Genomic DNA, 22,143 nt, shown 5'->3' on the forward strand with positions numbered 1-22,143 from the left:
AGGAGTCAATCAGTGAGGTATCACTGTATCAATAGTCACGAAATTTCACCGAAATATTATCGAAAATTAAGGGATATATGATAAAATTCGAGATCCCATAAAAACGAAAATTTCGAAATTTCGGCGAAATTTTCGAAATTTCGGCGAAATTTTCGAAATTTCACTCCTTGGATGTGCCCTTTGACCTATAAATTTTCGAAAATTTTATATGTACTTAAAATTTGTCATTAAATGATTTTCTAAAACAAAAAATTGTCATTAAATGAAAATAAATAAAGCAAAAAAAAAAATTGAAAAAAAACAAAAAGAGGAAAGAGACATAGTAGCCCCACCACAGCCACCAAACCCCCACTGCCAGCCATCTCCTTCTCTGGCAAAACCTCCCCACCAGCGGCACACCTCTTCTCTCCCTCTCTTTTTCCTTCTCATTATTTCTCTTTCCTTTCTCCTTCTCTTTCTCTCTTCCCATATATCGGACAGAGCCCCTAAGCGCTCTGTCTTCTTCTTCTTCTGCAAATACCAACCCCCAAATCTACAACTTCTCCAGATCTCTTTTTCACCCAAATCTGCAAAAAACCAACCCTAAATCTCTTCTTCTCCACCCCAAATAATGAAAAAAAGCAACCCCAAATATGAAATTCTGTAAACAAACCAAGCCCAAATCAGAGAGATAAAAAATAAAAAAATAAAAAGACAAAGAGGAGGCTGATATGGGAATGGGATGGGTAGGGTAGGGGAGGGGAGGGGGAAGGGGTGGTCGGGGTAAGGGACCGCCAACAATGGGGTTGCTGCCAGCTGTGGGTGGAGGGAGAAGGGAGGGAGGGTGGGGTTGTTGGGTTGGGGTTGCTACTGTTATGTTGTTTTTTCTTTTCTTTTTAATTTGTTTGTTTCATTTAAATTTAAATTTGGGGGATAAATTAGAAATCAAGGATATGAATAGAAACATTATTTTTGTTTTTTAATTTAAAGGGCACATGAATTAACTGAAATGACCCTGAAGAAATGGTCACATATTGTGCATATGACCACTTTCGTTAACTTTTTGGATGGAGTTAATGGTTTGTACTAATTTGGTACAACATGTAAAGTTCGTGGGTAAAAATATCACGTTTGAAAATTTGTGGACTACATTGAAAAAGTAGACAAAGTTTGTGAACCAATTTTATATTTAATCCTAAAAAAAATCCTTAATTGGTTTTAGCAATATTTTCATACAAGAAAAATAAAATTTAGCAATATTCTAAAATTTCAAAAGCGGTATCTTTTTTCCACATACAAGAAAGATGCATTATATTAGCTAAATAGTATGTATTTTATTTTGGTACTTTACCATGACAACCATTTTTGTCATGCTCATTTGTGATTAAAGGGTTATGTGAAAATGTGTTGAAACTTTAGGAGTTTTTTTGTAATTGAGTTAAACTTCTAGAACCCTAGGGGTTGTGAAAACATAATAAACTTTAAAAAGTGCGCATATAAATAACTATAAAGTTAAATTTGTCATTTAAAAATATTTTGATGATGATGTCATTAATTTTTGGACAAAATTTTAACAAAAAGGTTATGTGAAAGGTGAAGTGGTCAAGTAACGTCTATAAAAACATCCGACTAGTGTTTAACCCCAACTTCCCGTTGTGGTCGGCCGCCGCTCGGCTCCTACCTCTACCTCTGAAATCTGAATTGACTTGATTTGGAAATAAAAATAATAATGGAGGGCGGAGGAGCAACGCTAACTCCCTTGTCGTCGTCGTCGGAGAATGAGAAAGAACAGGAGCAGCAGGGAACGTCGTACACGTATTGGGTGAGGCAAGTCACGGAGGATGCGGTGCCTCCCCCAGTTCCTCGGAAGCTTTCACCCAACGACATTCTCTCCGACCAATCCCAGCCTGCCACTCTCGGTTCTCTCTGGAATCGGGTATTTTCTCTCTTTCTTCTTCTCTTTCTCTGGAATTGGAATTGGATGTATTAATAATTTCAATGCTAGCTAGATTCAATTCAATTCAATCTGTTTATAACTCTATTCATTCTTGTAAATATGTCCTATGATTGATTGGGTCGATTCGTTTTTTCTAGGCTGGAACTTGGGAGGAGAAGAATCTTAATAAATGGGCCACGGTTAGAATAAAGGTAGGTTTGTTCTGTTACAATTGCAAAATTATAAGCATTGTCTTTCCTTACTATTAAATATCTACTGCAGAATCCGCTCTTTCGTTATTGCAGGAGTTGCTTGTATCAATGGGTTCCATGGAGTTCTCAGGTGGCAGAGCAGAAATATCAGATGTCTCCAAATGTGTAGGCGATGTGAGTTATAAATTTTTTATCGGCTAATTTTCTTTTATGGAACTTTAGATTATATACCAAGTGAGATTTTTTTGTTTTGTTTTTTTTTTTTTTTTCAAGTGAGAATCTTTTTTTTCAGTACATCGACAGTCACAGTTGTGACCATGAAGTCCATAAAATTTTAAGGTTTATAAAGGTTTAAGGCCTTCTTTTACCTGGAGAAGATGGATTCGAACTGAGGACTACCTCTTCCATTATTGTGGAAGATAAATACCACTGGACCAGTATAAAGGTTTAAGCCTTTGGATTTTGGCTTGAGAAATGAAGGCCCTACATCCTAGAGACTAAACACTATAATGCAAACACTGGAAAAACAGCAAATGAAATCAACTGTAACTGTAACTCATGCAAAAAGTTATGATTTTTGTCTAAACTATTAAACTCGGCCTTGCCTTTTCAAATAACATCCTCCTAGAACTAGGGAATGCTGGTTTCATAGTGAGCAAAGCCCAAATGTTAGCTATATTTCATCAGTCATTATTTATGTTGTTTTCAGTTGTGACTAGAGATTACTATACTGTTAATTCTGGGGATACGACAATAGCCTCATTCCTAATGAGTTGATATTTATTGAGTGACCAGGCATTCTTGGTGACGGTGCGAAACATGAAACGTGTTGGCTACACCTATGAACTAACGTTGAAAGTCAAAGGTAATTTTCTACATTCTTGAACTGTTACTTTTCGTCTTTATATACATTTAATCTGTATTTTCATGAAATCAGGGGAGTGGATTATTGGAGAGGAGAAAAAGATGGTCAAGGGCCACATAGACATACCAGAGTTCTCATTTGGTGAGCTAGATGACTTGCAGGTATCCGATTATCCTCTTTCAAGCTACAAAGAAGTAAATGAGGAAAAATGATGGATAATGGTGATGGTTTTTCTTTAATAGTGTTTAGATATACCTTGTAGATCTCAGCATGCAATGATGTGTGGATGGTTTCAAAAAATGTTTTTGAAGGGCAAAAGATATACTTTCGCCACAGTTTTTTGACTGGTGAAGGACTTTACATATGAAATATGGCTTTTCTAGTCTAGAACTCTAGATGTTAGGTGCTGCAGACTTGGAAAGAAATGGCTGCTCATGGATAATGGTGTAAAAAAGCTAAAACCAATGATAGTGTCTAATTATCTCCCAGCTGCATGTTGGTACATTTTATTGTCATTAATTAAATTTCCCCTCCTTTCCTTTTCAAATCACATCACCAAAACAAATGAAAGTCCCAATTTCAGCTGTTGGATTAGCCCAATTTGTGGCCTTGGATCCTATGATGGTTTTCTTTGTGTTGAAGATTTTTAGGTAGAGAGTAGGTCTTGGGATGAAGTTATCTCAATTTGTAGTTGGTGGACAGTTATGCTGGAATTTGAAAAAATTAGACAAGTCATGAAAACTAATATTCCGACTAATATTCCAAACTCCTCTTCTTGCATAAGTGGAATCTGAAAGGTTCTTTGAGATGACACTTTATCTAGGGTTTAGTTGGCCTGTTCTTAGTCATGAACATGCAAACTATAGCTGCAGTCAACTAGAATATACCGTGGATAAATCAAGTAACGAGACCTCTATTCTTACTCATTCACTTATCATTAGCTTGTAATGTCATATGATGTGGTGGTGGCTTGTGTTTTTCCAGCCATTAAATTCGCCAATACATCAGTAGCTGACAATTTGAAATCCTTTTTTATTTTGGTTAATTGTAAAATATGTAGATGGAAGTGAAGTTGAGTGAAGAGAAGGACCTTCTGCATCAGGATAAGTTACGAGTTAGCCAAGATCTGAAGCTATTTTTGCAGCCTGTTCGTGAGAAATTGCTTCAATTTGAACAGGAACTCAAAGACAGATAAAACTGGGGCAGCTTCAGTTCTGTCTAAGGACTGAAACCAAGGTTCTTATTACATTTTGTGGACTGTAATTCTATTTATTATTCAATTGGCACTTACCCTTTCCAATACATGTAATGGAGAGTTGGGGGTGGGGGCAAAGCTTTTCCATTCAGGTTTAGAACCTCTAATACTGTTGAGATTTGAGACATGTGGACTCACAATGTGTGCATTCCACATCGAGTAGCATGAATTGTGATGACCTATGCGTTATGTGATTTAATTTTAATATGTGGATTTGTGGTGATCGTACATTATATGATCTCATCAATGAACTGCTTTGTAGTCTATAGAAATTGTTACAAGGGCTAACACTAGGGTTGGTATCAAACCGATCCGACAGCTCTCAACCATCCAATCGATAGAGCCTTATCGGAATACCAAAATATCATTCGATACTGTTTTGAGGGTGGTTGGTTTTCAACTGTCGGAGGCGATTGGTATTGGTCGGTGAAAGTCGGAGTCGGTATTGGCCATTCAGACTAGAGGGAGGTAGAGGTCTGGACAGGTATCTCGATCGGGTGGTGGTGGTGGTGGGGGAGGTCTGAAGGGGTGGAGATCGCAGTGGGCTAGGAATGTCTCAGGTGGTGGTGCTCGGCGAGAGAGACCTTAGAGTGAGAGAGAGATGCAGAGATAGAGAGGTTTGAAGAGATGAGACCTCACATAGAGGTTTGAGAGAGATGCAGGGATGAGAGAGAGATAGATGTAGACAAAGACACAGAGAAGATGTTGTTGGTTGGTTCGGTCAGAATGGCAGTGCTAGAAACTAGAACCGGCTTGACACCGACTGAGGTCGGTCAGTAGGAAATTTGATCGGCAATTGAGCTTCCACCGAAAACCACAAAAATTGACAGGCTGAAGTCGGTCGGCACAGTTGGTTTCGTCGGTTTACTGTTCAAAAATACCAGCCTTGGCTAACACTAACAAAACCATCAAGTTGGGCTAGAGTAGATTTTCAAGGAGAAGTTCATCATCTGATTCAAATGGTTTGGAATTTTGAGATCTAATGCAATCTTTTGATATCATTGAAACCAACCAAATTAGATTGGATTAGTTGGTTTAGGCATATGAGATTTATTTTTTAGTTTTATATCACATCACTTTATAAGAGTTATTTACATTTACACCCCTTGAGGTTTATCGTCTTTTCACATATACTCCCTAGAGTTTCAAAAATTACGCATACACCTTCTGAGGTTTCAATATTGTTACACATACACTTTATAACTATGATTTGAAAAATAACAATATTATACAACTCATCAATTTTTCTCAATTCACAATTCTCATATTAACTTCAACCACATTTTTGTTTTGTTTTTATATACTACAATGACATAAGAAAATAAAATTATGAGAGAAAATTCGTATATGTTATGAAAATAAAGAATAGAGAAAGAATGTGTTTCAAGAATTGAAGGTATGTTTTCCCTTCTCATAGATGCTTTATTTATAAGCTTCAAGGATGACTTAGGATAGGCTTCCAAGGTCTCCTATTTTATGTCAAATATAACTCTTTTTTATTATCCATACAATATAACTCTAGATAAAAACATGAGATAAATGATAATACTAATGTGAACAGCCACATAAATTCAGAATATCTACAACAGTCTTCCTTGGATGTTTACTAATCAATGTCAGTTGCCTTATTAAAATCTTACTTGGAAAACCTAGTGGGAACAACCTAAGCAAAGGAAAAAGAGTAGACCCTTCTTCATGGTTATTGATATAGTGTTAGACGTGCTCAATATTGCCTAGTTAAAACCTTGCCAGGAAAAACCAAGTAGAACGAAAACTTAGTTGAAATAAAAAGAGTACAATGCGTGAGTTAATTACACTTACACCCCTTGAGGTTTATCGTTTTTTTACATATACCCCCTGGGGTTTCAATAATTACACATACACCCCCTGAGGTTCAAAACTGTTACATATAACCCCCTATATGAGTTGAAAAATGATGAGAAATTATGCAAAAAAACATGCTAAGGCGTGAAATGGCCTAATAAAATTACTCAAGATGTAAGGTCCAACCTCAATACAAATATTTTCTTTTTTGTTTATTTATTTTTTTCTCTTGTAGGGGGTTATATGCAATAGTTTTGAAACCTCAGGAGGTGTATGTGTAATTTTTGAAACCCCAGGAGTATATGTGAAAAGACGATAAACTTCAGGGGTGTAAGTGTAATTAACTCTACAATGCGCATATGTCCAATGTGGAACATTGTTGGATGTTCCTCTGATAATAGCACACTCTAACTTTAATAGTTTCTTGATTATATGCCATCATATGTTGAGTAGACTTTGGCAAAACACGCTTGAATGAAAATTGCTTCAAGATCATTAGTTGAAGATATTTGCTTGTTGTCATCCATTTGTCTTCCAAGAAGAATCTAGCCTATATTTCATAAAGAGAGCAGTTTTGATCACTCCTTTTAACTAAGGTATATGCTCACCTCTCATCTAAAATACTGTCATGTGTTTAAAAAGCTAATATGAGTTAACCCATAAATATTTTATTTTCTTTTTTTTTTCCCCAAAAACCTGGTTCCCCCTTTCTCTGTTTTTTTTTTCTTATTCTCCTTTCTCTCCATTCCCCGTGCTTCTCTCTCTCTCTCTCTCTCTCTCTCTCTCTCTCTCTCTCTCTCTCTCTCTCTCTCTCTCTCTCTCTCTCTCTCTCTCTCTCTCTCTCTCTCTCTCCCCTATCCCGAGCCCAGCTGAACACCTGCAACCATGAGTTAACCCAGAACATCTAGAAGCCAACCATCCCAAGAAGAAAATTAACCAAAATATCTCCACCAGCAAAGAGAGAAAGTAGAGAAAGACAAATCAATAGGAAAACAAAAAACCCAAATGGAAAAATCTAGCTACAAGCTAGATATAGATAAGAAAAGACCCGGATCAGAAAATTGAGAGAAAGATTGTTTCTTGCCAGCAAGAAGACCACCACACGTCAAAAAAGAGCAAGGGATGCTACAAAATCCCAAGGCAACCTCAGCCTTAACCCCTTTTGGACCAAAAAAGTCTTCAACCCAGTAATAGATTTTAAATGGTGGAAGTCATTGTTTATAGTAAAGAAAACAAAAAAACAAAAATCAGATAAATTATTATTGTTATGAAGAGAAAGGAGAAGAAGGGAAAAAAAAAAAAAAAGAGAAATGGGGAACATATGAATTTTGGGGAAAAAAAAAGAAAAAAAGAACAATAAATAATAAAATATTTATGAGTTAACTCATAGTTAGCTTTTTAAACACATATCAGTATTTTAGATAGAAGGTGAGCATACTCCTTAGTTAAAGGGGGTGAGCAAAACTGCTCTCATTTCATAAAACATTTCATTTCATTTCATGAAACAGTTAGAAACAATTCTTAAAAAATAATTCCCTATGTTCTCAAAGTAACAACAATATAAAGGACATATATATTTAAGAAGATAAGAGCAGTGAAAAACTACATGGCATAGCCAATCATTCATGTTGGTCCCCATATAATTCGAGAACAATTTCATAGGCTTTTCAAACTTATTCAATAATTTTAGTATGTTGCAACGACATTGAATTCGAGTTTATTTATTGAAGTACTCACTAAGGCAATTTAGACCATATTTATGGTAGTAAGTCGAGTGCATACTTTGATGTTTCATGATATTTGAATCTTTCAAGGTTTCTCTTTAAACAATTCGTTTTGGCACATAGTATATTGCTTGAGAATATGTTTAAAGTATAGTATGTAAACCCACTTATGCAGTAAACATGTTTGTGGCTACATCTATAACAAGAGAATATCTAAATCTCATATCTCATACTTGTTCCATATTGTTACCCTAAAAAATTACGGCAGAGATTGCTGAGATTTCGAATAAGAACACTGGAAGTCCTTTAAATGTTTATGCGAGCGTGCCATTGCTTTTTGGCCGAGAGACCGTTTGGCAGAATGTTGTAATGCTTGAAATTTAATAAATTGATGTATTGCGCCGAAATCCTAACTCCTAGTCAAACAATTGCTTGGCGAGAAAGGAACAAGAAACTCGCCTAGGTTCTTAGCACCTTGATCCTCAAGGACTTTAGTTATTGGTTTCAATGACTGATGCTCGAATTTGTAAGTGCATAAAATTGTGGCTTGTGTAAAGGGATTAATTGCAAAATAATGGATCTTGATGAAGAAAGTATGAATGATTTGATTTGATTATCTCTAAATTGCATAATAATACGGGTTCATATGACAAATATCATAGAGAAAAATAACAACGGAAGGAAAATAACAACAAAGAAATCAATACTAAGAGAAGATCTTAGCAGAGCCAAAAACAAAAAACTAGGTCTTGAGAAACAAAGAAACTAAAGAATTGAAATCTATGAAAAATCGGGAACTTGAGATGTTGAAAAGCTTGTGCTTGATTTTTGTGAGATGTGTTGAGAAAGATTTCTTCTTGTAAAGACTTGTTTATATAGTGATCAACCCCTAGGGTTTAACAAACCCTTTCCTTGTTGATTTCGAACTCTCATTCCTTCTTAATCTTCCCTTTCTTTGCACCCAAGGCATTTAATTCTTGCCTTATCTGATTTAGGACTCTTATCTCACCAAGGACTCTCGGCAAAAAGGAAACCTTTCTTCAGCATGAATCTCGGTGGCATGGGCCCTCACTTTTGAAAATCGCCATGGGCCTGGGCTTTGACTTCGAGTAGGCTTGCTTACATAAAGACACGGACTCAATTGGGCTTCACTAACAGTATCATGGGCTTGGCCATGATCTCGGCCCAAAACCAAAACAGGGGGTAAACACATACTTAGCGATTTAGTTTCGCTTTATTACAAACACCCATTTGTAACCTTTGAGGTTCAAAGTCTTTGCTTTTGTTTTGGGGTTTAAAATATAGGCTCAATTTCTCCACGTTTTCATTAGTATTTAGTTCTAATATAATTGCTTGTTTCTAGCTTTGACCAATAATGAATTTCTCGACATCAATAATAAAATGTGGTATGATATCATCATAGTCCTTGATGAGTTTAGTAGCTACAATAAATCAAAATACGTACATAATTGATGATCATTAATTTGTGATCCCACAATTCTCTTGTGCATGCATAAATATTTCATTGTTGTCGGGTACCCTAGCCTCTACAAGGGCTATCATCTCTTTTGGAAGAACATTGAAGAGAATGTGGATCATTATCTTTGATTGGGCTTGTATGGACTTTGCCATATAGTGTTTGCTTTTGGCGACCAAAACTTTTGAGCCTATAGATTTGTCACGCTGTAGGCATGTAACGAATAAATAATTTTTTGCCACATTAGATTGTCAAATTGGTCATCAATTATTCTAGGCGTGTTAGCCGATGGATTAGACAATGGTGGATATATTCCATGATATTTCACATTGTTCCTTTATAACGGTATTTTCTCTCCATAACGGCGGAAAATTAGTCTCATCTATAATTCACAATATGCATGGTAAAATATCACTCATCAGAGGATCTAAGACATCATCTAAGGAAAATATATAAGCAGACATTGTAATTTTCAACACAACAAGATGACATAATATAAAGTAAATGTAGAGTAATTAAAGGAAACGACCATATAATATAAAATAAAATGCATAAGTAATATTGATTTAATTTAATAAAATAGTCTTAACAATATTTGAACTAAAACATGACATAAGATTAAAAGAAATTACAAATCTAATTGAGAGAAGCTCATCACTTATTAAAAGCAATTGTTTCCAAACATAATCTACAATATTTTTCAAATATCAGGAGAAGTTGTGTCAACTGAGTCAGGTTTCTCAAAATAATTTGTCTCAACAATGATCTCTTCTTCCTTCAAAGATGCTTGGTATAGATCCACTAAATGTCTAGGTGTGTGACAAGCATGTGCCCAATGCCCACTCGCACCGCATTTATAACAAATATTTTCCTTCATTTTTGGGAGGTTCTTCCAATATATCTTTTCCTTTGTCTTGTTTGGATTCTCCCACTTTTGGTGGTGCTATGAGTTTTGGGAGTTTCTTGGACCCAAAAACTTATTAAAACCACCCCAATGTTGATTATTATCATAATCACACCCAGACCCACTTCCTCGTCCTTGTATATGACTAAAACCGCGATCATAATCATGGTATGTAGTTACATTTGCTTCGGACAATGGTGCAGATCCAGTTGGGTGAGATTCATGATTCATCATTAAAAGCTCATTAATTTGTTCAGCCACCAAAAGGCACAAAATCAATTCAGAATATTTTTTAAACTTGCGCTCTTGATACTGTTGTTGTAGGCGCACATTGGAGGCATGAAAAGTTGAAAAAGTTTTTTCAAGGAAATCATCTTCAGTATTTTTAACTCCACATAATTTCAATAAAGAGACAATCTTAAACAATACTGAGTTGTATTCACTGATTGTCTTGAAATCTTGTAATCGCAGGTGCACCCAAAGCTCATAAAGATCTTCCACTATGAGATATTTAAACTTTAGTCCTTCATCAAGATGGTGGTGCAAATTAGGGCTGGGTCGATTTGACCGAAAAATCGAGATCGAACCCGAAACCGTCCCAACCGATCTCGAGAATAACCGTACCAGAGAAGAACCGTACCGGAATATTGGTTTGCCAACCAAACTAGCATGTTCGATTCTGGTTCCGGTTCTCAGATCCTAGAACCGTCGGTTTACCGAACCGGACCGAGTATATATAACATTTAATTTAAAATAATATAATTTTATGCATTTCTAATTTTCTATACCCTAAAATACCTTTCTATAATACATTTATATACATTTTTATAATTTATAAAACATATATAAATTTATAAACCCTAAACCCTTTCTATACCCTAAACCCTATGATTAATAATTTATATGTCTTTTAATTTATATAATATAATTAACATAATTATTTCAATTGAACCATAAATATATCATATATGACTATATACTATATAACTATATACTAAATTCTAAACCCTATATTCTATATCCCATACCCTAAACCCTATTGTGTGTTTTAAAAATTTTAAATCATATACCTTATATCCTATACCCTAAGAGTATAATTCATACTTTCATAGTTGGTATATAATTATATAACTATAAAAATGTTTAGGATATGGTATAATATGGTATAATATTAGAATATGGTATATCACTATATGTTATACCCTATATACCCTAAGGTTTAGGATGTGGTATAATATTAGGGTTTAGGGTATTTTTAATTAGTTTTTATATAGAAATGTATTATATAAATTAAAAAACTTATAATTTATAAATTACATGTTTTATATAAATTATAGAAATGTATTATATAAAAAGATATTTTAGGGTATAGAAATGTATTATATATATAAATGTATTTAAAGTAAAAACTCTAAACCCAAACCCCAAATCCCATATCCCAAAACACCAAACCCCCAAAATCAGAAATTAATTCTCATTCTCTCTCAAAGGCTTAAAAAAAAAAATCCTAATTTCTCTCTCATCTCCCTCGATGCTCTCTTTACTCACGCCGAGCATTGACTGGCGAAATTGCCGTCATTCGGCCTTAGGTGGCAACGAGACCACCCTAGAAAATCTTCCCCTTGTTTCCTCTCTCTCCCCTTATCCTCAGATCACCCAAAGATTCCGAAAACCCAAAACCCAGTCAAGGCCGGTCGTCTTCTCCGACGAACTCTGCGATTTCGGCGTCGTCGTGACTCGTGGTTGGTACCCAGAGCCTCATCTCGTCGGCTTGAGTCTTTCGATGTGTTTGGGTTGTTCGTCTGACCACCGTAAGTGGCAGATCGAAGGCTTAAAAGGTCGATTTCTCTGCTAGTTTTCCGGCTAACCTGGTATGTTCTTGATCCTCTTATCAGACCACCGCTCAACCCACCACCATGTCGGTCAATGCCCATTCCGAGCCGAGCTGACCGAGAATGCCGATCCAACCAAGTGCCGGTTTACCGACATTTCGGTACCAGTCTAGGTAACCAAAATGGCCAACCAAAGGGAGTTCGGTCGGTACACGGTTTGAGGTTTTCAGTTTGGTAACCGTACCGAACCCACCCCTAGTGCAAATATATCATAGCTTTTGCTGTGTCTTGTAGAGACGTTTCATTCCCTTCTTGGATTATTTCTCCTATGCCCTTAGAATTCAAGTGGATTTTGGCATCAAGGATCCACGATAAGTAGTTATTGCCAGTGATATCAAGGACAACGAACTCAAGTTTGTGAGGTTTGACTTCTCTCTGGACACTACATGAAAAGAAGTAATCTATCATATCCATGATAATAAATGACGTGAAAATATTAGTTCAAAATATGGGATCCAATAATCTTTTACTTTCATATTTTATTTATGCAAGCTTTTGGCTTCGGGATATGTGTAAGAATGTGGAGTGTTGTCCCACATTAGAAAAATATAACCTTGCATAATGACTTATAAAAGTCTTGACTTACTCCTCCTATTGCCAATTAATTTTAGAATGAATACCTAAATTTCTTCAATATGTAAGTCCATGAAAATACTTAATTAGTCATAATAGCAAAAGGGATCAAGGGACTATAGGTCCAGATTTAATGAGGAACTTATAACCCTCATATAATTTAGGATTGAGGAACTTTTGTCCCTCAATCAATTTCATGGGGATCAAGGAACTAAAGGTTCTGATAATTGATAATATTCATCACATAAATACACAAATTAAAATCATAAAATAAAGAATAAAAATAACAAATATTAATTGAATAGTAATAAGAGAATGACCAAGCAAGTGTACAATAAGAATCAAATTATACGACATATGTAAAGTTAGAGTTGTGAGTTATATATATAAACAAGTATATAACAATATATGCATACATGCATTATAATTGACTTCGAGACAATATGAATCGAGCTTTAAAGTTGTATCATAATAAATGTCTAATAATAATTAAGCCATGATATAAACTAATTTACAAACATCAACAATTATTTATATATAAAATGCACAATAATATGAGGGGCAGTGAATTTAATATAATATATAAGAACAATTAAAGGAAGTGTGCTTGATCATTATAAATTTTTTTCATGTATTCCTAATAATATAAACAATTGTTTGTCGATAAATTCACATAGATTCAATGGCCAATCACAAATCAACACATGGCATGCCATGTCTCACTTTTGCTCTAACTTTTCATCGGTCAACTTGATCAGACCCAGCCATCTATGTCATCATGTCAGCTCAGCAATGCCAACAACATGCACATCTCAGATCAGCTCTTACCTCTAGGTTACCATGTGTGATCTGAACCTACATTGGGATCCACTAAGAATTCGAGAGATCATCTTTTTCGGACACCATCAGTTCGGCTCGAATTTGGGGATCATCTTTCTCCAGTCACAGCTGGTTTACACTTGAAAGAATCTCTACACCAATCACCTGATCAATTTAACCCGGCACATCCACGTCTGATCCGATCATTTGTGGGTATCACATCGACATATAAGGAGGCATATGTGTTCGAATAGGCTCGGCTTCCCACTGCCATTCTAGAAGATCAAGTTGAGACGAACCGTCATACTCAAGTGCACTTGACATGATTTTCTGACAGACTTGACAACTCAGCTCACAGCTCAACCATCAAACATCCTATTAGAACTTGAAACATCACTTTAGTCTTCAGCTCGGCTAGACGATGATCATTACACACTTGAGACATTTACAAAGTCATATGTCTGGCTCGGCTCAGAATTTCTAGTCCACCGCCTCAGAGATCCTACGTGGCACCTTGACCAGTCAACAATTGATCTGGTCAGCCACCCCAGTCACCTTATCACTTCAGCTCAGCCTCCGAACCAATCATGATCGAACTGGCTTGGATGCTCTTGCCACCACCGGATCACCTCGATCATTTAGTTCGGCTCGACCCTCGAACTATCATGATCGGATTGGCTTGGACGCTTTTACCACCACCGAATCACCTTAACCATTTGTTTCGGCTTGGCCCAGCCCAATGATCGATCATGATCCAACTTGCTGGGACAATTTTGCCACCACCGGATCACCTCGACCATTGGTTTCGATCGGCCCAACCCAATGACCGATCATGATCAGACTTGCTTTGACAATCTTACCACCACTGGATCACCTCGACCATTTGGTTCGACTCGACCCGTCCCAATGACCAATCATGATCATACTTGCTTTGACAATCTTGACACCACCGGATCACCTTGACTATTAGTTCGGCTCGGCCCGGCCCAATGATCGATCATGATCGGACTTTCTTTGACAATATTGACACCACTGGATCACCTCGACCATTGGTTCGGCTCGGCCCGGCCCAATGACCGATCATGATCAGACTTGCTTTGACAATCTTGCAACCACCAGATCACCTCGATCATTGGGCTCGGCTCGGTCCAATGCCCTACTTTCCAATCTGGCACATTTGACTGCCTCATACATGAGAGATTCACGAATGACATGTGTTCGGCTTGGCCTAGGGACTGCCCCCCGCTAATCCGAACTGATCAACACTGTTTCTCTACTTTTGGAGAAATCCATGATGAAGTGGACACCCAGTTTGGATCGACCATACATTCCACCGCTCTTGGGGAAGCTTCCGAGAATATCTTCAATCATACTCAAGTGTCTATACTCTGACACCCTATGGATTCTGACACATTAACTCCATATGGGATAGCTAGGGTAAGGCTTAACTCCTAAAGTCTCCTTTTGCATTCAATGCAAAGATGCTGGGCAGCTGTGCATAGCACTATTCAGAGTTTAGGATGTGGCCTCTTCTCCATTGTTCATCTTCAATCAAGTAAATATCATATTTATCTCTTCTTTGTCTATAAATACACACATATAGCCACAAAAAAGGGGTTCACAAATTGTTCACAAAATCCTCACAAATACACACACAACCAGTTGAGAATAAGCCAGAATATCTTACATTGTTCTTCATATTCTCCCAATTTCTTGCTTTGTTCTTGCTTGTTCTTCCTCAAACACCATCAAATACATTTCACGGACTTCATCATTGAAGCGTATTTGGCTGGTACCACACCGGTCTATCTCTTTTGATTTCGTGTTTGCAGGAAGATCTCATCAGCTTCAACCAACAATCCAATAAATCTTGATCATCACAAGTCATCATCCTAGTCATCATCCTAATCATCATCCAGCAAGGCTTCTAATTAGCCAGATCATTCATCCTAAGTTGTTGCATCTCTCTTACGAATTTTTGCATCAACAACAATAAAAGTGAATGAACACCAAGGTCTCCAAAGGTTGCTAAAGTATTCTTAGTGCCCCATAGGTGCTTGGTGCTGGGATAGTGGAGAGCCTAACATCATGTCTTACCCCTAAAGAGCATTTTGAGCCTTTTCTCACAAACTAGCTAGGAGGAAACATCATTCTGCACAATGAGTCATAATGACCCATAAATAATTCATTTGAACTCCAATTGACAAACCATCAGTTGCGTTGGACTTATTTTGACCTCTTGAATTTACTAATATTTTTAGATTTTCCAAATTCCAACCAGAAGACCTCGAAACTGCCAAATAATTGAATGACTCTTGCTTGCGCACAACCCGGCCACTCTTTCACCAAACGGACACCAAACTCTCGCCATTCAAACCCCTCATCCTTCATATTTATATCACATAAGCACAGATTCAAGTGTAGATCGTGATACTTAAATATTTAATTTCTTCTCATATAAATAGGTCACTTCCCCTTCTCCAAAGGTAATCAATTTCTCTGCAAACTGAAACTCTCCAACTTTGGTATGGGAGAGCTGTTGGAAGAAAATATACGAGTAAAACAAGTCTCTAAAAATTTACATAATTGATAAGTCCATATGAAACCAAACTTTCCTAGACAAAAATCTGAAGTGTTAAAGAAAGTCAGTCTTTGTTTATGTTGGCTATTAGTAGGATTTCCTCTTTACTTGGGGGTAATTTTGATTTGTTTTTTGTTACCGAGGTAATTTTGATTGTTTAGCATCATTGAGTTTCTCTCTTTTAAACTTTTTTTTTTTTTTTTCTGCTATTCACACCTTCTATTCACTTAACCAGAGAAAACAGAAAGAAAAAAAAAAAAAAAAGCAGATTTAGAGATTGAAATATAGGTTTCGACCAAAAAATAGTCATAATAAGTATATTCAGTAAACTTCCAAAACAGAAATACATACAACAGTAACCATTCCAAGGCCAAAAATTAGAAGAACAAGGCCGAGTTCCAAATAAAACACAAATTGGTCCAAATTTGAGGCTGTTGCTTTGCAAATTTGGATTGCAGTAGTATCATTCTTCAGGAACTGTAAGTGGTCAATGCATCTAATTCTCAATATTCTTTTTCTTCAGCGACCCACTTAGAGCAGCCTTAGTTTTCGCCCATTCTTTCAGTGAAGCAGCACTCCTCATAAATGAGCAAGTTTCACTTATCTCAACAGTTCCTGCAGATGCTTGCTTTGGTGTTAAATCAAAAATTTTCTCCAAATCTGGGTCACAAGCACCGTCATTGCCCACAACAGTCTGTTGATTCTCTACTGGAGCACTTGATAAAGCATCGCTGCCTTTTCCAATTCCCATGGAAGAAGATCCACCTCTAGTAAATTTATTATTATCTTGTTTTACTATCTCCTTAAGCTTGCCTTCAGTGGAGCTCACGACATCTGCAACTTTGGGCTTTGGGAACACTTTCTGCTCGAAAGTGATACCTGGCAGAATTTGTTTTATGCTGAATGAAGTAGCAGCATTCTCATTTATCAATTGTGTCCATGATGATTTCTGGCGCCATGAAGCACCTCTGCCCGACTTATTTGATTCTGCAATTGACTTGGTAGGTTGAGGTTCTACATGCCCCTCCACCAGTTCCATCTCACAGAGGTGGCCCTCCAAGTTTCCATTGATTGCCAAGTCCTCATTGTCATTGTTAGAAGCACCTCTACCCGACTTATTTGAATCTGCAAATGACTTGGTAGGTTGAGGTTCTACACACCCCTCCACCAGTTCCATCTCACAGAGGTGGCCTTCTAAGTTTCCAATGCTTGCCAAGTCCTGGTTGTCGGTTTCAGAATGGGGCACTTCCAAACCACCAGATTTTGGTTGTGCTTGGTCAGTAGAAGAAGCAGTGCCTGTCAGTATATGTGAGACGCTGAACCCACTATTGCTCCTATGACCAACAAGTTGTCTCCATGAAGATTTCTGAGACCATGAAACAGGGGCAGTTGATTGTTGGACACTTAACTCTGGTTGATCTGGTTGAGCTCCAAATAGCTGTCCCGACTCATTTGAATGGGTATTCAAATTTTTCTTGCCATCATGGATGGCAGGCTCAAATTCATTTTGATTGTTGTTATCGTCAAGAAGGGATTTCCTCTTTTTCTTAGGAGGGCCATTGATATTCTTCTGAGCTTTAAACACATTTTCTTTCGAATCTTTTGTCCCACTGGATAATAATTCCTAGTTATCAAATACAGCAAAATGATAAAGAAGTGATACTAGAAATATGTACTGTAGAGCTTGAGAAAAAAGAAAGAAAACACGAGTTTAGTAGTAAACTGACTTGAGGCAGTTGAACATAAAGCTATCTATGTATATACATACCTGAAACTCTGATTTTTTTTCCTTCTTGTCCTGGTTTTTTGTCACAACATTAATTATGAGGTTATCTTCTTCATCCTCATCCGCTGCTGCAGTATCATCAAGATGCAGTAGCTCCTCATGGTGTTGTTGATCAGAATCAGAAACAGAAACAGAAACATTTTCCTTTTGGAAGAGCTTCTCCATTACTTTATTCATTATATTAAGCTCATGCTCATTGATCACATGACATAATTGGTTGCTTTGTTGAGCAGCAGGGTGAGAAGAAACAGAAACAGAATGCTCTTCACAATCGCAGAAATTAATGGGGAGAGAAGGAACTTGAACACGTTGAAAACTGTATTTGTGTTTGCCAGTTCCACTAAAAGGCACGGATTTCACCTAATATTATATATGCAGACATGCAGTTGAGTTTGAGTTGAAGAATTAAGCACATATATACAAATTACATACAATAAATACATACATAATCATTAATTATATTATATTGTCCGAAACACAAGCAAGCAAGAACAGAAGGGAGCACATGAGGGAGGCATTAATTAATTACCGTTCTTAGTGTAGGAAAGAAAATCCGAAGCTGCTTGGTGTTTTGTTGTTCTTGGGTGAGCTTGGACTTGGGCTTATCATCAATATCATCTGCATCTGCAGGAAGTGGAAGTTGAGCTGCTGCTGCTGCTGCATCTTCAGCCCATTCTCGTCTCATGCGAACAAAATAATGTTCTTTAGCCTTGTGGAGCCTCAACTTCCCTCCCTTCCACACGCACCCATTGTACTGTAATTGTATATACATACATATAACATAGCTACTTCAGTACATGAAACATGAAATTAAACCCCTAAACTTTAGTAAATCAAACATGATAAAAATTAAATTAGAAAAAAGAGAAAGAAAAGACAATAAGATAACCGTGGTGAAGAGCTTGGCGAGGGACTTGTCGGACGAAGGCCGGAAATCGACGTAGGCAAAGCTGCGAGCTTTGGTTCTGATAATGTCCACTCCCTCCACGCTTCCTCCTCCGCCAAACATCCTCTGCAGATCGTCTTCCGTCACGCTCTCTCCCAATCCCCCAACATATATCCGGAGGATCCTCTCTCCTTCTCCTTCTCCTTCATCTCTCTCTTCTTCCATCTTTCTCTGCCAATTTCTCAATCACTACTCACTTCTTCTTCCTTCTTCATAAATTCTCTCTCAGTCACTCAGTTACCAGAACAAAACCCTAGCCTTCAGTTTGGGCCCACTCTCAGAGCCCACTCCCGCCACAAAAACCACCTTTTCTCAATCTTCGGCCCACACGGCCCCAAAATCAAATAAATAGGCAATTTCACTTACACCCTCTCAGGTTTGCCGAAATTATTTACACACCCCCTAAGTTTCAAAAATTACTCACACACCCCCTACCGTTAGATACTTTTTGACCATCTTTGACTTTGGAAATGTCCTTTTTACATTTCCAAAGTAAAAATCACTCTCAGATCTCACTCTCGCTACAAAGACTAAGGGTGCACACGGTTCGATTAATCGAACCAGTAAGCGAAAACAACAAACCGAACATGTCGAAATGGCCATTGCTAGAATTGAAATCAAACCGTGTCTAGGCAAAACCGACAGGTTCAGTTTGGTTTGGTTATTCGACGACTAAGCGACGGCGAGAAAAAGATTGAGTGACGAGAGAGAGAGAGAGAGAGAGAGAGAGAGAGAGAGAGAGAGAGAGGCGGCGGCTCAAACTGATCGGGGAAGACAACAAGTTTATGTTTTAAACTTTTAATGAATAGTAATCATCTAATATATTAAAGGGAAACTTCCATTCAGATCTTTTAATTTTACAATTTATTGATTAAAGCCTTATGACTTTTAAAATTTTAACTAAAGTCCAATAATATTATTTCATGTTACATAATATTGGTCCATTAGTTTCTATTTTTTTCACACATACCAGATACCGAGCGCTCGATCAGCGGTCATTTTCGAGTGTTCAGAAGTGCATTTTTACTTCTTCCTCAAGTTATGGTTTGTCGGTTTTATATTAAGTTTTAACTCTAAGGTTTTAAATCAAAATAGTTTGTAAAGTACATGACCAAAAGCACAATAAATTTGATGATTTAATGAACAAAAATGCTAATATGTTATTAAATTGCAACAATTTATAAACTATATGACAAAAATCATAACAATTGAAACTACATGGACTAAAGTGAAACTTACCTCAAACTACAGGGATCGAAAGTGAACTTTGGCACCAAAAAAAAAAAAATACATGTCAGTTTTTTAGCTAGTATTATTATAAATATATTTATTGGGCGATGAATTACGCAAACAAGTAGTGGTCTAGTGGTTTAAGGCGTTGGCTCCCCCTTTTGAATCGTGTTTGAATCTTGGGCAAGCCTACTTTTAGGCAAGCTTTCTACCTTTGCATTTTAAGGTATTAAGTTATTAATTAGTTTAATTAAAAACCTTATACTAAAATAAATTGATTACATATGTTTTTATATCCTTGCCGTAAGCTACTTTCCCAAGAAGCCAAAAGATGCTATGCTCAACACCAGAATTGGTTCTTCAAGGGTTTCTTTATCTCAAGTTCAATTTCGTCATGTCTATTATGATTAAATTTCTTGTACTTCCATCCATGATGTGCAACTAATTCCATAACTAGGATTTAGATGTAGCCTAGTAAAACAGTTTCATGTTTTTAAGTTAATGATATCCAGTTTATCAATTCATGTTTCTAGTTTTTATTCACTGTTTTTAATTGAATCTTTATGCTTGTTTGATGCTTAGCTACCATCGAATATGCATGCTGATTATCTACTGCAAGGTTAAGTAAACACCATATTTGATCTTGAAATTGTTTGTGAATGAATGAGCAGATGTTGACGCACACACCATGTTTAAATGTTTACTTAATTGATTCTATAAGTTCTTCTTGTGCTTAATGAATTTCTGATTGAATTAACCTAGACTAAACACCATGGTTAGGTTATGAATTAGAGGTATTTGATAAAAACCAAACACCATATAGATGATCGTAATAAAGTAAGAATGACTCCTAGAAACTGAATTGTGTGAATTGGATACTAGTGTTCATTTAAGACATGGAATTGGATTGCTATGGTGACATCGAGTCCCTAGTGTTTTAATTTATTGTTTTCAGAAACCAAAAATAAAAAAATTCAAACAAACCGTTCACTTTGCTTTCTTGCATTCTTTAACCGTTTTCATTCAAATCAAACTCAAACAAACCTTATTTAAATTCTGTTTATTACTAGGGTTAGTCGTGAGTCTAAGTAATAGTAGTTTCTTTTATTCAAATCATTGTGGGTACGACCTCGTTCTTGCATATCTATACTATGATTGGTTCGTGCACTTTCGAGTAATTGATAGAATAAAATCTATACAACAGAATGATGGGCTTTGAAATTAAATAGTTAATAGTTAATTACTTAATTAAAGATTAATTACCTAGTAAAATTGGCAAACGAATTAGCCAATTAGATTAGGAATGGCCGGCCCCCTATTGTGCAAAATTAGTTTTCCACTTCTCTCTATATAAAGGGCCAAGTGCTGAATTCTCAGTTAGTTCAAATCTCAGCAGTAAACATCATTCTATGTTCTTTGGTTTCTAAAAGCCATAATCAAACATAAAAGAGCTAGCATTCCCATCCTCTAGCGAGTCCATCTCTTCATTATATCTTAGTGTGGACTGATTAGGGGTCATTCACTTGAGTGGCTTGAAAGAACGATCAAGTGATAGACACCGTTTGGATTCATTCCCTAATTGGGTTTCAAGCTAGAGAAAAGGGTATGAATCCTTTCATGGTGTTTATATTTATTTCGTATCATATATCAATACAAAGCATGATCATATAATTTATAAATTCCCGCTGCATTTGTTTGATCATTTTCTAACATAAAGGAGCTTAATTTTATTTTGAGTAAATTTCATTTTAGTACCTTAATTATGCACTGATTTTCAATTTAGTACCCAAACTTTAAAAATTTGACAAAAAGTACCTCAACTTTTATTTTGTGTCAAAATAGTACCTCCGTTATTTTTTCTGTCAAATAAACCGTTATCTGCTGACGTGGCAGGGGTATTTTCGTCTTTTTTCCCACATTTAAAATATAATAATATTTTTAAAATTTTTTGAATAAAAAAAATGAGTAAACTTCATTTTAGTACCTCAATTATGCACTGATTTTCAATTTAGTACCCCAACTTTAAAAATTTGACAAAAAGTAAAATTTTTTGAATAAAAAAAATTTTGGGGCCCTCCCCTCCCCTCCCCAGCCCGCCCCCCCCTCCCTGCCCAACTTTCATTTTGTGTTAAAATAATAC

The 22,143-nt window shown here is 36.5% G+C and overlaps 2 protein-coding genes across 2 annotated transcripts; one reads left to right on the forward strand and one right to left on the reverse strand.

Moving 5' to 3' along the window:
* The first annotated feature begins 1,603 nt into the window (after nt 1-1,603).
* On the forward strand, nt 1,604-4,483 carry LOC147292294 (chaperone binding / ATPase activator). The gene is made up of 6 exons (XM_086233354.1): nt 1,604-1,915; nt 2,074-2,127; nt 2,221-2,301; nt 2,923-2,992; nt 3,065-3,153; nt 4,053-4,483. The coding sequence occupies exons 1-6, from the start codon at nt 1,709-1,711 to the stop codon at nt 4,185-4,187; spliced, it is 636 nt and encodes a 211-aa protein (XP_086089480.1). The 5' UTR covers nt 1,604-1,708; the 3' UTR covers nt 4,188-4,483.
* Nucleotides 4,484-16,296: 11,813 nt separating this feature from the next.
* ROS3 (RNA-binding (RRM/RBD/RNP motifs) family protein) lies at nt 16,297-18,989 on the reverse strand. Its single transcript, XM_086232754.1, has 4 exons — nt 18,717-18,989; nt 18,357-18,581; nt 17,810-18,187; nt 16,297-17,665 (listed from the first exon to the last, which is right to left on the reverse strand). The coding sequence occupies exons 1-4, from the start codon at nt 18,936-18,938 to the stop codon at nt 16,538-16,540; spliced, it is 1,953 nt and encodes a 650-aa protein (XP_086088880.1). The 5' UTR covers nt 18,939-18,989; the 3' UTR covers nt 16,297-16,537.
* Between the last annotated feature and the right edge of the window lie 3,154 nt (nt 18,990-22,143).

Source organism: Dryas octopetala, chromosome 2, assembly GCF_963921425.1.
Source record: "Dryas octopetala chromosome 2, drDryOcto1.1, whole genome shotgun sequence".
In the NCBI taxonomy this organism is placed as follows: Eukaryota; Viridiplantae; Streptophyta; class Magnoliopsida; order Rosales; family Rosaceae; genus Dryas; species Dryas octopetala.